At 45.5% G+C, this 14,705-nt stretch overlaps 1 protein-coding gene across 1 annotated transcript in view; it reads left to right on the top strand.

Moving 5' to 3' along the window:
- The window catches only part of TOM1L1 (target of myb1 like 1 membrane trafficking protein), a 49,554-nt gene that overhangs the window by 11,802 nt on the left and 23,047 nt on the right, over positions 1-14,705 (top strand). The window contains exons 5-7 of the mRNA XM_079797224.1: positions 558-683; positions 2,239-2,343; positions 13,805-13,921. Coding sequence (XP_079653350.1) covers positions 558-683; positions 2,239-2,343; positions 13,805-13,921 — 348 coding nt within the window. The remainder of the gene's footprint in view (positions 1-557; positions 684-2,238; positions 2,344-13,804; positions 13,922-14,705) is intronic.

Here is a 14,705-nt window from a genome sequence, read left to right as displayed (position 1 = left end):
TATGTCTGGGGAAGATGACTGACTGCTTACAAAGTTATTTGGCAAAAGAGTTACTGATATTGTTTTAGAATATGTGTATTAATTCTGGATTTGGTACAGCAAAAAATAACTAATAATATATATTCCAGGGTTTCATTAAAATGTTGAGGTATGGGAATCTGATGATTAAGCATATTATATTTTTTATTTTGAAAAAATATTTATTGATTTAGCAGGGGAAAGGAAAGGGAGAGAGAGATAGAAATATTAATGATGAGAGAATCATTGATCGGCTGCCTCCTGCACAGCCCACACTGGAGATCGAGTCTGCAACCAGGGCATGTGCCCTTACTGGGAATCGAACCATGACCTCCTGGTTCATAGGTCCACACTCAATCACTGAGCCATGCTGGCTGGGCTTAAACATATTTTATATTATTATTCTAGTCTGAAAATGTACAATTTGTCCTTGGCCTTCAAACGTAGCTTTGTCTTCCTGAGTAAAGTCCATAATCGTCAATCTCTCATTTTCGGTCACCAGCTGAAGAATTGTGTTTTGTGTTTGCTGTTGTTTTCAGATTTGGTCTCAGGGTTTCCCAGGAGGTGTGGATGTAAGTGAGGTGAAGGACGTGTACCTTGACCTGCTTAAGAAAGGTGTTCACTTTCCTCCCTCAGAGGCAGAGGCGGAAGCCGCAGAACAAGAGGTAGGAGGTCTTTTCTTTGACTCATGTAGAGTAAGTTAGTATGTGACATGGATCTTTTCTCACTGAGAGGGACAATCCCAGCTCCATCCAGCTTAAGCAAGAAGATGAATGAATTAGAAGGATATTACAGTATCTCCTCGTATAATGAAGCCACAAGAAGATTGATGGTTTCTGGATCTTTTGAACAACCAGGGACCAAGCTCTCAAATGCCTTGTTTCTTGTCTACTTCTAGATGTTCCTCTGATCACCAGCTTCATTCCTCTCTCTCATTGCAGAACAGCTTCTTCCACATAGCAGATAACAGAGCTCCCAGTTTTCCATGTGATTGCTTTAGCATTTTCAGATTCCAAGTTAAAAAAAAAAAAAAAAAAAAACTGGGAGAAGAAGACTCCCTGAACCAATCTGGGTCATTTTTCAATTTCTGCACAATTCAACTCAATTCATGTAAAAATATGATATGATGGTTCCAAATAGAAATCATTTGGCTATAGTAGAGGAGAGGGCAGCTTTCAAATAAAAGGTCTTGGTGCTATACAAGGGTCTTTACCTTGGGTAGTCTTATAATATGCCTGTTGTTTCTTATTGATACTGTGTCCATGAGAGAGTTTCTAGATATTCACATGTACTAGTATTCTCAAGTTTGCAAATAATTTCCAAGGTTTTGAACTATAAGCCTTTGAATGGCTGATTAAATTCACCTCCTAACTTCCCGTAATTTCTACAATGCAAAAACAGGAGTTCTTTCCTTTTTTAGATTGGCGAGTCCTGTCTTGGTGGATTAAGCAATACCACAAGTCTTATCTTCAAGGAGGCTCCGGCCGCAGGGCCAGCTCTTCTGCTTGTGTGGCCATTCGCCTTTGGCCCATTCTTCCACCTGCCCATGAGCCTGCTCATCAGACCCCTTTTGTTCTCTTCCACGGCACAGTGGAGTAATGGCCTCGAACCTTGCTACTTACTCAAAGTGTGATTTGGGGTATCATCTTTAGTTTATCCTCGACTAAATCAGAGGCTCATTTTTGCAAGGTTTCCAGGTGATTTTTCTGCACATTCATGTTGAGAAGCACCGGCCTCAAGCCCTGTACTTGGGCTCTCCACCCGGGGTTGGAAGTGGAGCGTGGATTCAGAGAGGTTCATTGGTGGGAAAGGAGATGCCTCACCAGCTGTGGCTTCAAAAGACTCGACACGAATTGATTTACCCTTTGTTTTTAACAACCCAAAAGAGGACAGCAGTAATCTCACGGGGCAGTTTGTCTTGGAGACCCTCGGTAAAAAATCTAAGAGCGTTTTATTAAAATTTAATTCAGTTAATAATCATAATGGCCACCTTCTACTTACTCTATTGCGCCATTTGCTTAACACTGTTCTCAAAATGTGGGCAGGTTGGACACTTGATGATTGACTCTGGGCTAACACCCTCTAAACTTGGATTTTGGTTGAGAGAAAGTGATGGAGTCATCTGAATGGAAAAAACAAACACACAAACAAAAAGCTGGGCTTGGGGTGTTTATGGTCATAAATGTTAAATAATAATCTTTCCATATTTCATCTTGACAGACTGCTCAAGTCTCATCAAATCCACCTGCATCTGTTCCTACTGCACCGGCTCTTTCTTCTGTAATTGCTCCCAAGAACGCAACTATTACACTGGTCCCAGAACAGGTAACAGTAGCAACAACTGAATGTATTGATGACTTTTTCTAAGTTCTTAGCAGTTGGTATACATTTTTTAAAAATATATTTTATTGGTTTTTTACAGAGAGGAAGGGAGAGGGATAGAGAGTTAGAAACATCGATGAGAGAGAAACATCGATCAGCTGCCTCCTGCACAGCCCCCCCTGGGGATGTGCCCGCAACCAATGTACATGCCCTTGACCGGAATCGAACCTGGGGCCCTTCAGTCTGCAGGCTGATGCTCTATACCACTGAGCCAAACCAGCCAGGGCTGGTATACATTTTTTTATTCTTTTTCACACTGTTATGATGTGGGGGTACATGATTACCCTCATTCTGCAGAGGAGGGGGCTGGAGCTTAATGATACTGTGTGACTTATCATGGGTCAATTCTAAGTGCACTTAAGCCCACAGATTTTGTCTGACCCTAAAGCCCAAGCTCTGAACAATTCTGCTTGGCTAGTGGCTTTTGTGTCTTTATGGAGGTTGGGCTGTGAAATGGACCTTGTCCAAATAGCTGATTTTTATTGGTTTTGATTAGGACTATCCAAACACCATTTCAGAAACCTCAGTACATGGTAGTCTTATTATGAGTACTCATTGCGCTAACTGAATTACACTTACTTGTCTGTATCTGTTTATCAGAGGTCCAGATGAGCAATTATTATACAGGATGGGGCAAAAGTAGATTTACAGTTGTTGTTATAGAAAATAATACAATAATTAATCCTATCTAATAACTAGAGGCCCGGTGCACGAAATTCGTGCACGGAGGGGGGTTGTCCCTCAGCCCAGCCTGTACCCTCTCCAATATGGGACCCCTCAAGGGATGTCCGACTGCCCGTTTAGGCCCGATGGGATCGGGCCTAAACGGGCAGTCGAACATCCCTCTCACAATCCAGGACTGCTGGCTCCCAACTGCTTGCCTGCCTGCCTTCCTGATTGCCCCTAACCACTCTGCTGCCAGCCTGTTTGCCCCCAACTTCCCTCCTCTGCCGGCCTGGTCACCCCTAACTGCCCTCTCCTGCAGGGTTGATCACCTCCAACTGCCCTCCCTTGCAGGCCTAGTCCTTCTCAACTGCCCTCCCTTGCAGGCTGGGTGCCTCCCAACTGCCCTCTCCTGCTGGCCATCTTGTGGTGGCCATCTTGTGTCCACATGGGGGCAGGATCTTTGACCACATGGGGGCAGCTATATTGTGTGTTGCAGTGATGATCAATCTGTATATTACTCTTTCATTAGATAGGATACCTCCAAAGCACAATGAGTAAGAATCTGAAGGTTTATGTGGCTTCTATTTGGTTTCTAGGACAAAGTTCTTTCCTTTACCCACCACTCACTTCTCTCCTTTTACTCTTGAATGTTAATTTCAACATAATTTTTGTAACACCTCTTGAAAAGGATCCCACCAAGTTTTTGATAGTCCACATGATAAAACTTACAGAATAATACAGCATGAGACTTTCATTCTCTCACTAACTTCTTCATATAACTGTAATTCCTCAGCCTCTAAAGAATGAAAAAGGAAAATAAAAGTGCCTTCTCTCATTCCAAGGCCTTTCTCAGTCAGGCAACCACAAAAAGAAAGAATGAGCCTACAATTCATGTCATGAAATCTCTATCAGGCATAATTCAAATCAAATCCCATCATGCAAAGTCTGGGATACTTAAAATGTATAAGAGAACAGTGGTGACCTGGGGGAGAACTTATGAAACCTTGTCTCCTGCTTTTGCTAACTATTCTTTTCCTTATGCTAGACTCCAAGTCCCTATCGGGGACTTGGTCAGGCGGCTGTGGGTGCTAACCCACGCCACCTGGATCCGTGATCCGGTACCTGGGCAGGCCTCTGCGGGTGCTAACCCATGACGCCTGCCATGGTCTGTGATCCATGATCGTGGACCTGGGCAGCCTGCTGCAGGCTTTAACCCACGCTGCCTGCCCTGCTCTGAGATCGGTGATCACGGACCTGGGCAGCCGGCTGTGGGCTTTAACCCACGCTGCCTGACCTGGTCCATGATCCCTGATAGGGGCTTTAAGTCAGCTGCCACTGGCAATGGCTGACTCGAAGCCCTTATCCAGGACCTGGTCAGGCGGCTGTGGGCGCTAGCCCAAGCTGCCTGCCCTCGTCCGAGATCGGTGATGGCGGACCTGGGCAGGCAGCTATGGGCGCTAACCCTCGCCGCCTTCCCTGGTCCGTGATCCCTCATCATGGACCTGGGCAGGCGGCTGCAGGCCTTAACCCACGCTGCCTGCCCAGCTCTGAGATCAGTGATGGACCTGGGCAGGCAGCTGTCCTGGTCCGTGATCTGTGATCGTGGACCTGGGCAGCCGGCTGCCGGCCTTAACCCACGCCGCCTGCCCAGGTCCGCGATCGGGGATGGCGGACCTGGGCAGGCGGCTGCCGGCGTGAACCCACGCCGCCTGCCCAGGTCCGCGATCGGGGATGGCGGACCTGGGCAGGCGGCAGCGGGCGTGAACCCACGCCGCCTGCCCAGGTCCGCGATCGGGGATGGCGGACCTGGGCAGGCGGCTGCCGGCCTTAACCCACGCCGCCTGCCCAGGTCCGCGATCGGGGATGGCGGACCTGGGCAGGCGGCTGCCGGCCTTAACCCACGCCGCCTGCCCAGGTCCGCGATCGGGGATGGCGGACCTGGGCAGGCGGCTGCCGGCGTGAACCCACGCCGCCTGCCCAGGTCCGCGATCGGGGATGGCGGACCTGGGCAGGCGGCAGCGGGCGTGAACCCACGCCGCCTGCCCAGGTCCGCGATCGGGGATGGCGGACCTGGGCAGGCGGCTGCCGGCGTGAACCCACGCCGCCTGCCCTGGTCCGCGATCGGGGATGGCGGACCTGGGCAGGCGGCTGCCGGCCTTAACCCACGCCGCCTGCCCAGGTCCGCGATCGGGGATGGCGGACCTGGGCAGGCGGCTGCCGGCCTTAACCCACGCCGCCTGCCCAGGTCCGCGATCGGGGATGGCGGACCTGGGCAGGCGGCAGCGGGCGTGAACCCACGCCACCTGCCCTGGTCCACCATCATGGCTTGGATCTCACTGACATGGGTGCTGCCCTTTCCCCCCGCCATCTTTGCTGGTTTAACGTGTATATTTGCTCCTGGTTGGCCGGTGGGCGTGGCCGGTGGGCGTGGCCGGTGGGCGTGGCTTACGGGTGTAGCGAAGGTGCGGTCAATTTGCATATTACTGTTTTATTAGATAGGATAGACAAATATGCAAATTGACCATACCTCTGACACACCCACAAGCCACACCCACCATCCAATCAGAGCAAGTATGCAAATTAACCCAAACCAAGATGGCTACAGCCACAGAGAGCAAGGTTTCCTAGGTAACAGAGGAAGCCAAGCTTTCTGCCTGCCCTTGCCAGGCCTAAGCCTCCACTCAAGCTATAAAGTTTCAATTATAGAAGGTAAACAAAATCAAACAAATGGCGACAGAATGGAGCTTGAGAGAGCAGGCCAGGGTTGCCGCTGGCAACAGGGGAAGCAAAGCTTTCTGCACACCCTGGCCAGGCCCACCCGCTTAAGGCAACAAAGTTTCAATTATAACCCCAGCACAAATGGCTGCGGCCTCGGAGGGAGCCCCAGGCTTGGCTCCGCTCCAGGCTACAAAGTTTCAATTGTAGAAGGAAAATAAATTCCAGATACCAGGGCCTCCGCTTGGATTGCCAGGGGGCGTGGCCGGCCTGCAAACCACCACAGGCCCCTCGCTCAGGCCGCCCCACACCCCAAGGGAACCCCCACCTGATCCGGAACGCCCTTCAGGGCAAACCAGCTGGCCCCCACCCCTGTACCAGGCCTCTATCCTATCTAATAAAAGAGTAATATGCAGATTGATCATCACTGCAACACACAATATAGCTGCCCCCATGTGGTCAAAGATCCTGCCCCCATATGGACACAAGATGGCCACCACAAGATGGCCAGCAGGAGAGGGCAGTTGGGAGGCACCCGGCCTGCAAGGGAGGGCAGTTGAGAGGGACCAAGCCTGCAAGGGAGGGCAGTTGGAGGTGATCAACCCTGCAGGAGAGGGCAGTTAGGGGTGATCAGGCCGGCAGAGGAGGGAAGTTGGGGGCAAACAGGCTGGCAGCAGGGTGGTTAGGGGGTGATCAGGCTGGCAGGCAGAAGCGGTTAGGGGCAATCAGGAAGGCAGGCAGGCAAGCAGTTAGGAGCCAGCAGTCCTGGATTGTGAGAGGGATGTCCAACTGCCCGTTTAGGCCTGGTGGGATCGGGCCTAAACGGGCAGTTAGACATCCCTCAAGGGGTCCCATATTGGAGAGGGTACAGGCTGGGCTGAGGGACAACACCCCTCTGTGCACGAATTTCGTGCACCGGGCCTCTAGTAATTAATAAGAAACTCACAACTGCAAACCTACTTTGGCCCCACCCTGTATGAAGCTCTTTTCTGTGCTGCTTTAAGGAACTATTATTGAAGACTTTGTCGTATTATTATTCCGCATTACATAAAAATGTATGGAGTCCTAGCCGATTTTGCTCAGTGGATAGAGCGAATGAAGGGGCCTGGGTTCGATTCCATTCAAGAGCATGTACCTTGGTTGCAGGCTCAATCCTTGGCCCTGGTTGGGGTGCATGCGGGAGGCAACCAATCAATGTGTCTCTCTCACAATGATGTTTCTCTCTTTCTGTCTTTCCCCCTCCCTTCCACTCTCTCTAGAAATCAATGGGAAAAATATCCTTGGGTGAGGATTTAAAAATAGATAAACACAAATAAATAACACTACCCTTTAAAAAAAAATCCATGCAGTTAATTTCTCTTAGAATTTAATCCAGGAAGAAAAACTAAAGTGTTTCTTGATTCTTCCTTCCCTAATACCGTGAGAACTGTGCCACCTTTTGTTTTTCCTTTTCCCCATCAGCTGCCAAGAAACCCAGGCTAACATTTTCCATTTTTGTCCAGTCCCTAGTATAGTCACCTTCCCCCTTCTCCATATTGTTCCTAATCTGTTTCATCCATATTGTTTCTTTTTTTTTTCCAATTTTTTATTAAGGTATTATATGTGTACATATCTTGCCATTGCCCCCCCCCACCCCACTCCCATATATGCCCTCACCCCCCAGAGTTTTGCGTCCATTGGTTATGCTTATATGCATGCATACAAGTCCTTTGATTGATCTCTTATCTCCCCCATCTCTCCCTAACCTTCCCCCTGTAATTTGACAGTCTGTTTGGTGCTTTACTGTCTCTGTATCTATCTTTTTGTTCAATTTTATAATGTTCTTTATTATCCATAAATGAGTGAGATCATGTGGTATTTTTCTTTCATTGACTGACTTATTTCACTTAACATAATGTTCTCCAATTCCATCCAGGTTGCTGCAAATGATGAGAATTCCTTCTTTTTTATGGCAGCATAGTATTCCATTGTGTAGATGTACCACAGTTTTCTGATCCAGTCATCTGCTGACGGGCACCTAGGCTGTTTCCAAATCTTAGCTATGGTGGATTGTGCTGCTATGAACATAGGGGTGCATATATCCTTTCTGATTGGTGTTTCTAGTTTCTTCGGATATATTCCCAGGAGTGGGATTACTGGGTCAAATGGGAGTTCCATTTTCAGTTTTTTGAGGAAACTCCATACTGTTCTCCACAGTGGCTGCACCAATCTGCATTCCCACCAGCAGTGCACGAGGGTTCCTTTTTCTCCGCATCCTCGCCAACACTTGTCGTTTGTTGATTTGTTGATGATAGCCATTCTGACAGGTGTAAGATGGTACCGCATTGTTGTTTTGATGTGCATCTCTCGGATAATTAGTGACGTTGAGCATGTTTTCATGTGTCTCTTGGCCTTCCTTCTGTCTTCTTTTGAGAAGATTCTATTTAGGTCTGTTGCCCATTTTTTTATTGGATCATTTATCTTCCTTTTATTAAGTTGCATAAGCTGCCTGTAGATGTTGGAGATTAAACCTTTATCAGTGATGCCATTTGCAAATATGTTCTCCCATGTAGTGGGCCTTCTTGTTGTTTTGTTGATGGTTTCTTTTGCTGTGAAAAAGCTTTTTATTTTTATGTAGTCCCATTTGTTAATTTTCTCTTTAGCTTCCACTGCCCTAGGAGCAGTGTCAGTGAAGAATTTCTTTTGGCATATGTCTGAGATTTTGCTGCCTGTGGATTGCTCTAGTATTTTTATGGTTTCCCGTCTTATGTTTAAGTCCTGTATCCATTTTGAGTTTATTTTTGTGTATGGCGTAAGTTGGTGATCAAGCTTCATTTTTTTGCATGTATCTGTCCAATTTTCCCAACACCATTTATTGAAGAGACTGTCTTTATTCCATTGTATGTTCATGCCTCCTTTGTCAAATATTAATTGAGCATAGTGGTTTGGGTCAATATCTGGATTCTCTATTCTGTTCCATTGATCTATATGTCTGTTCTTGTGCCAGTACCAGGCTGTTTTGAGAACAGTGGCTTTGTAATACAGCTTGAAATCTGGTATTGAGATCCCTCCTACTTTATTCTTCTTTCTCAGGATTGCTGTGGCTATTCGGGGTCTTTTTTTATTCCAGATGAATTTTTGGAGAGTTCTTTCAAGGTCTGTGAAATATGCCGTTGGTATTTTAATGGGGAGTGCATTGAATCTATAGATTGCTTTGGGTAGTATGGACATTTTAATGATGTTGATTCTACCAATCCATGAACATGGTATGTTCTTCCATCTGTTTACGTCTTCCTCCATCTCTTTTTTCAGTGTCCTGTAGTTTTCCGTGTATAGGTCTTTTACCTCCTTAGTTAAGTTTATTCCTAGGTATCTTAATTTTTTTGGCGCGATGGTAAATGGGATTGCCTTTTTAGTCTCTCTGTCTGTAAGTTCACTATTGGTGTATAGAAAGGCCATAGATTTCTTGGCGTTAATTTTGTATCCTGCTACATTGCCGAATTCATTTATTAAGTCTATTAGTTTTTTGACGGAGTCTTTTGGATTTTTTATGTACAATATCATGTCGTCTGCAAATAAAGACAGCTTTACTTGTTCTTTTCCAATTTGGATGCCTTTTATTTCTTCTTCTTGTCTAATTGCAATGGCTAATACTTCCAGTACTATGTCAAACAGGAGTGGTGAGAGTGGGCATCCCTGTCTTGTTCCTGTTCTTAGGGGAAATGTTTTTAGTTTTTGTCCATTGAGTATGATGTTTGCTGTGGGTTTATCATATATAGCTTGTATTATGTTGAGGTATGAGCCTTTTATTCCCATCTTGTTGAGAGTTTTTATCAAGAAAGGGTGTTGGATTTTGTCAAATGCTTTTTCTGCATCAATTGATATGACTATGTGATTTTTATCTTTCAATTTGTTTATGTGATGTATCACGTTTATTGATTTGCGGATATTGTACCATCCTTGCATTCCTGGGATAAATCCTACTTGGTCATGGTGTATGATCTTTCTGATGTACTGCTGGAGCTGATTTGCTAGAATTTTGTTGAGGATTTTGGCATCTATGTTCATGAGGGATATTGGTCTGTAATTCTCTTTCATTGTGTTGTCTTTATCTGGTTTTGGTATTAGGGTGATGCTGGCTTCATAGAAGGAGCTGGGAAGTGTTCCTTCCTCTTGAATTTTTTGGAATAGTCTGAGGAGGATAGGTTTTAGTTCTTCCTTGAATGTTTGGTAAAACTCTCCTGTGAAGCCATCAGGCCCCGGGCTTTTGTTTGCCGAAAGCTTTTTGATGACTGCTTCAATTTCGTCCATAGTTATTGGCCTATTGAGCTGTTTAGATTCTTCTTGATTGATTTTTGGAAGGTTATATTTTTCTAGGAATATGTCCATTTCCTCCAGGTTGTCCAGTTTGTTGGAATAGAGTTGTTCGTAGTATTTTGTAACAATCCTTTGTATCTCAGCAGGGTCTGTTGTTATTTCACCTCTTTCATTTCTGATTTTGTTTATTTGGGTCCTCTCTCTTTGCTTCTTGGTGAGCCTGGCTAGAGGTCCATCAATCTTGTTTATCCTTTCAAAGAACCAGCTCTTGGTTTTGTTGATCTTATGTATTGTTTCTTTGGTCTCTATGTCATTTATCTCCGCTCTGATCTTTGTTATTTCCTTCCTTCTGGTTACACTGGGCTTTTCTTGCTGCGCTTTTTCTAGCTCTTTGAGTTGTAGGGTTAAGTAATTTATTACCATTGTTTCTTGTTTTTTGCAATAGGCTTGTAGAGCTATGAACTTCCCTCTCAAGACTGCTTTCGCTGTGTCCCATAGATTTTGGATTGTTGTGTTTTCATTGTCATTTGTTGCCATGATGTTTTTTATTTCTTCCTTGATCTCTCTGGTGACCCAGTCCTTGTTTAATAGCATGCTGTTTAGTCTCCATGTGTTTGATTTCTTTGGATTGTATTTATTGTAGTTGATTTCCAGTTTTATGCCACTGTGATCTGAGAAGATGCTTGATATAATTTCTATCTTCTTGAATTTGAAGAGATTTTGCCTGTGACCCAGCATATGGTCTATCTTTGAAAATGACCCATGTGCACTTGAGAAGAATGTATATTCTGTGGCTTTGGGGTGAAATGTTCTGAAGATGTCAATTAATTCAATCTGGTCTAGTGAGTCATTTAAGATTGCTGTTTCTTTGCTGATTTTTTGTTTAGAGGATTTGTCCAGTGGTGATAGTGGGGTATTAAAGTCTCCTACTATGATTGTATTGCTATTAATCTCTCCCTTGATATCCTCCAGGAGTTTTTTTTATGTATTTGGGTGCTCCTATATTGGGAGCGTATATGTTTACCAGAATTATTTCTTCTTGTTGGATTTCTCCCTTTAGTATTATGAAGTGGCCTTCCTTATCTCTTGTTATGGCATTTACTTTGAGGTCTATTTTGTCAGATATAAGTATTGCTACCCCAGCTTTTTTTTTTCATTTCCATTTGCCTGAAAGATATTTTTCCATCCCTTCACTTTCAATCTGTGTGAGTCTCTTGTTCTGAGGTGGGTCTCTTGTAGACAGCATATACATGGGTCGTGTTTTTTTATCCATTCAGCTACTCGATGTCTTTTGATCGGAGCATTTAGTCCGTTTACATTTAAAGTTATTACTGAAAGGTATTTGTTTGCAGTCATATCTATTTTTGTGTCTGTATTCCTTCTTACCTGTTTTTTTCTTCTTTTTACAGTATTCCCTTTAGCAATTCTTGCATTGCTGGTTTGGTGGTGATAAACTCCCTGAGGCTTTTTTTGTCTGCAAAGCTCCTGATTTCCCCTTCAATTTTGATTGATAGTCTTGCTGGATATAGTATTCTTGGATTCAGTCCTTTGCTTTGCAACACTTTGTATACCTCCTTCCATTCACTTCTAGCTTGTTGTGTTTCTGATGAGTAATCATTTGACAATCTGATGGGTGTTCCTTTGTAGGTAACTCTCTGTCTCTCTCTTGCCGCCTTTAGGATTCTCTCTTTATCATTTATATTTGCCATTGAAATTATGACATGTCTTGGTGTGGGTCTTTTGGGGTTGATCCTGCTTGGGACTCTCTTTACTTGCGTAACTTTTATCTTTCCCATATCCGGGAAGTTTTCTGTCATTATTTCTTCAAATAGATTTTCTAAACCCTGCTGCTCTTCTTGTCCTTCTGGCAGCCCTATTATACGCATGTTACTTCGTTTCATGTTGTCCCGAAGCTCCCTTAGGCTTTCCTCCTGCTTTTTAATTTTTTTCTCCAATTGCTGTTCAGCTTGAGCTTGTTTCTCTACCTGATCTTCTAACTCACTAATTCGGTCCTCTGCTTCTTGTAGTCTACTGTTGAAACTTTCCATGGTGTTTTTGATTGTAGCTATATCACTCTTCATTTCTTCCTGATTCTTGCATAAGTTGTTGATTTTCTCATCCATCCGTTGTATAAATTCCATGACCATTACTCTGAACTCCTTTTCGGTCATGTTGCAAGCTTCAGTTTCACTAATTTCCTTTTTTGGCGACTCCACATTTTCTTTCCTCTGTGAGATATTTCGTTTCCCCATTCTGGCTATTACCAGAAAGCTCAAGTTTCTCTTTGCGTGGACCTGGGCCGTGTGCTGTGGGGACTTCGCTCCACCCGAGTTTCACTGGAGTGCTCTGACACTAGGACGTGTGGCTGCCTTTTGTTGGTGGGAACCAGACTTGCCCAGGGTCAGTGTCCCCAGTGTTCTGTGTGGTCTCGTGTGCACACTTGGAATCAGGGGCCCTGTCTGCACCACACTGTTGGTATGCACCGAAAATGAGATCCTTAGGATGTGCCAGGAGTCAGAGTTTCCCTGTGTCTGCACCAAGACTCGAGTGTCAAAGTCTCTGTTGCCTTGTGAGGTTTCTCGTTGAGAATCAGGGTCCCTGTGTGTGCATGCACCAACAATTGGGGTCGCTGGCTCTTAGTGTGAATGCGCTGTGAGTCAGGGATCCCAGGCAGCTGTGTCCGGCGTGCCAAATTCCCTGAAGTGGAGCTGCGTCCTGTGTGTGCTCTCTCTACTGAGCCAAACCGGCTAGAGCGCACATTCTTAAAATCCTGAAGGTGAGCTGACTCTGTGGTGCACTCTCCCAAAGTCCCGGAAGTGGGGCGGAGTCCGTCCTGCGCGCCAACTTCCCCGAAGGGAAGCCCTTCTGTGCACGCTCTAAGATTCCCAGAAGGGGGAGCTGTGACCCGCAAGCCAAATTCCCCGAAGGGGAGCCCTCTGTGCGCACTGACAGATTTCCCCGACCAGGAGCTGCTTCTGTCCAGTGCCGCGCCAAATTCCCTAGTGGGGAGCGCGTCCCTGCGCAAAGCTCGGTAGCTTGGGCGAGGGGCGGGTCTATCAGTTACTATGGCGCTCGCGCGCCTGCTGGGAGTGGGGTAGGCTCTTTGACTCACGGAATTCTGCTGAGAAGTCTGGATTCTTGTTTGTTGGTCTGAAGCTGTGATAGCAGTTCTCTGTGCCCAGTGGCTGAAGGGTCCTGGTTTGTGTCAGAAGCCAGGATCCGCGTCTCAGGCAGCTCTGTTTCCCAAGATGGCGTGGTCTCCGCGTCCGCACCAGCCGCTGAGAAGTGTCCGCTTTGTGCGCGGGGCTGCGCCGTCTAGGACTGCCCAGTTAGGGAGCCCCTTGGAAGACGTGCAGAATCTAACTGACCCTAGCTCACACACACACACACACCACACACGTCTACACTCTCCTCTATGGGTTCCTCACTCGCACTCTCTCCCTACCTTCCAGCCGGTCGCCATCTTTTTCCTAATTGTTTCATCCATATTGTTTCATTTTTAACCCTCCTGGGAAATATTTTTGGATTTATTACAAGCAATCTTTAAGTCCTTATAGGTGACAGAAGACACATTTGCAAAATGTGTAAATATATTTATATTCATTGAAATAGAGATTTGACAATGTTAAATTTTACAAAAGCATTTTTTCTCCCAGCCAAGGGTCCCCTGAGAGAAGGAAACAAGGGGGTCCCACATCCTGACCGGTGGCTGTGTTGCTCTCAACAGATTGGCAAATTGCACAGTGAGTTGGACATGGTGAAGATGAATGTGAAAGTGATGTCCGCCATCCTGATGGAGAATATTCCTGGGTCTGAGAACCCTGAAGACATAGCGCTCCTGCAGGTGAGACATGGTTTCAGGGACAATCAGTCCAAGTGTCTCTTAAAATTATTCTCTAAACTTTGGAGCCTTGGAGATGGAAGACGCCTTAACATTGTCTACTAGTCCATCCTCCTGCGTCATCCATTGATTTCTAAACTTGGCAAAAAAAGGTGCAAGGGTGGCTTTTTCAGAAATGCAGTAGTAACTTAGACATGCTCCTGGCCTTCTTACAGCAAATACTTTACCATCATTTACTCCTTAATAGCCTTGCTCATATGAACGCTCTTACTCGTCTCTAATAGTTTCAATTGCGCAAAAGTTGGCTCTCAATTGAGCCATTCAACAAACATTGAGTAACTACAATGTGGTAGAAGACTCAGACATTGACTCTGTCCTAGCCCTCAAGGAACTTATGTCTGGTGAACATGATGGCTTTGTAAACAACAGTTTAATAAAGTGTTATAGATGTCAGGATAGGAATGTGTTTATCATATAGTGACATGAGGGTTGGAGCAGGGAGAAAGGTGAGGTTTTTGGAAAGGTCTAGATGGAGGCAGTACTCAGGCTGCAGGAGAAAGTGGGCAGTGCGTCTGGACCGAGGAAACCATGAGCAGCTCATTGTTACTGCTGATGGCCCTCCCAGGCCTGGTTCTGTGTCTGTAAATCCATGCTCTTTACTTTTTCCCTCTAATGGTTTGTTCTAATTGTCAATTCTAAATTTTAACAAACATTTTTTACATATTAATTTTAGAAGCACTTAGAGGAAAAAAAAATCAGTGTCTAAATAAGTTAAGAACCTTATTCT

This window comes from Cnephaeus nilssonii, assembly GCF_951640355.1.
Source record: "Cnephaeus nilssonii genome assembly, chromosome: 19".
Classification (NCBI taxonomy): Eukaryota; Metazoa; Chordata; class Mammalia; order Chiroptera; family Vespertilionidae; genus Cnephaeus; species Cnephaeus nilssonii.
Note: the sequence above shows the minus strand (reverse complement) of the source record. Positions and strands in the feature narration are given on the sequence as shown.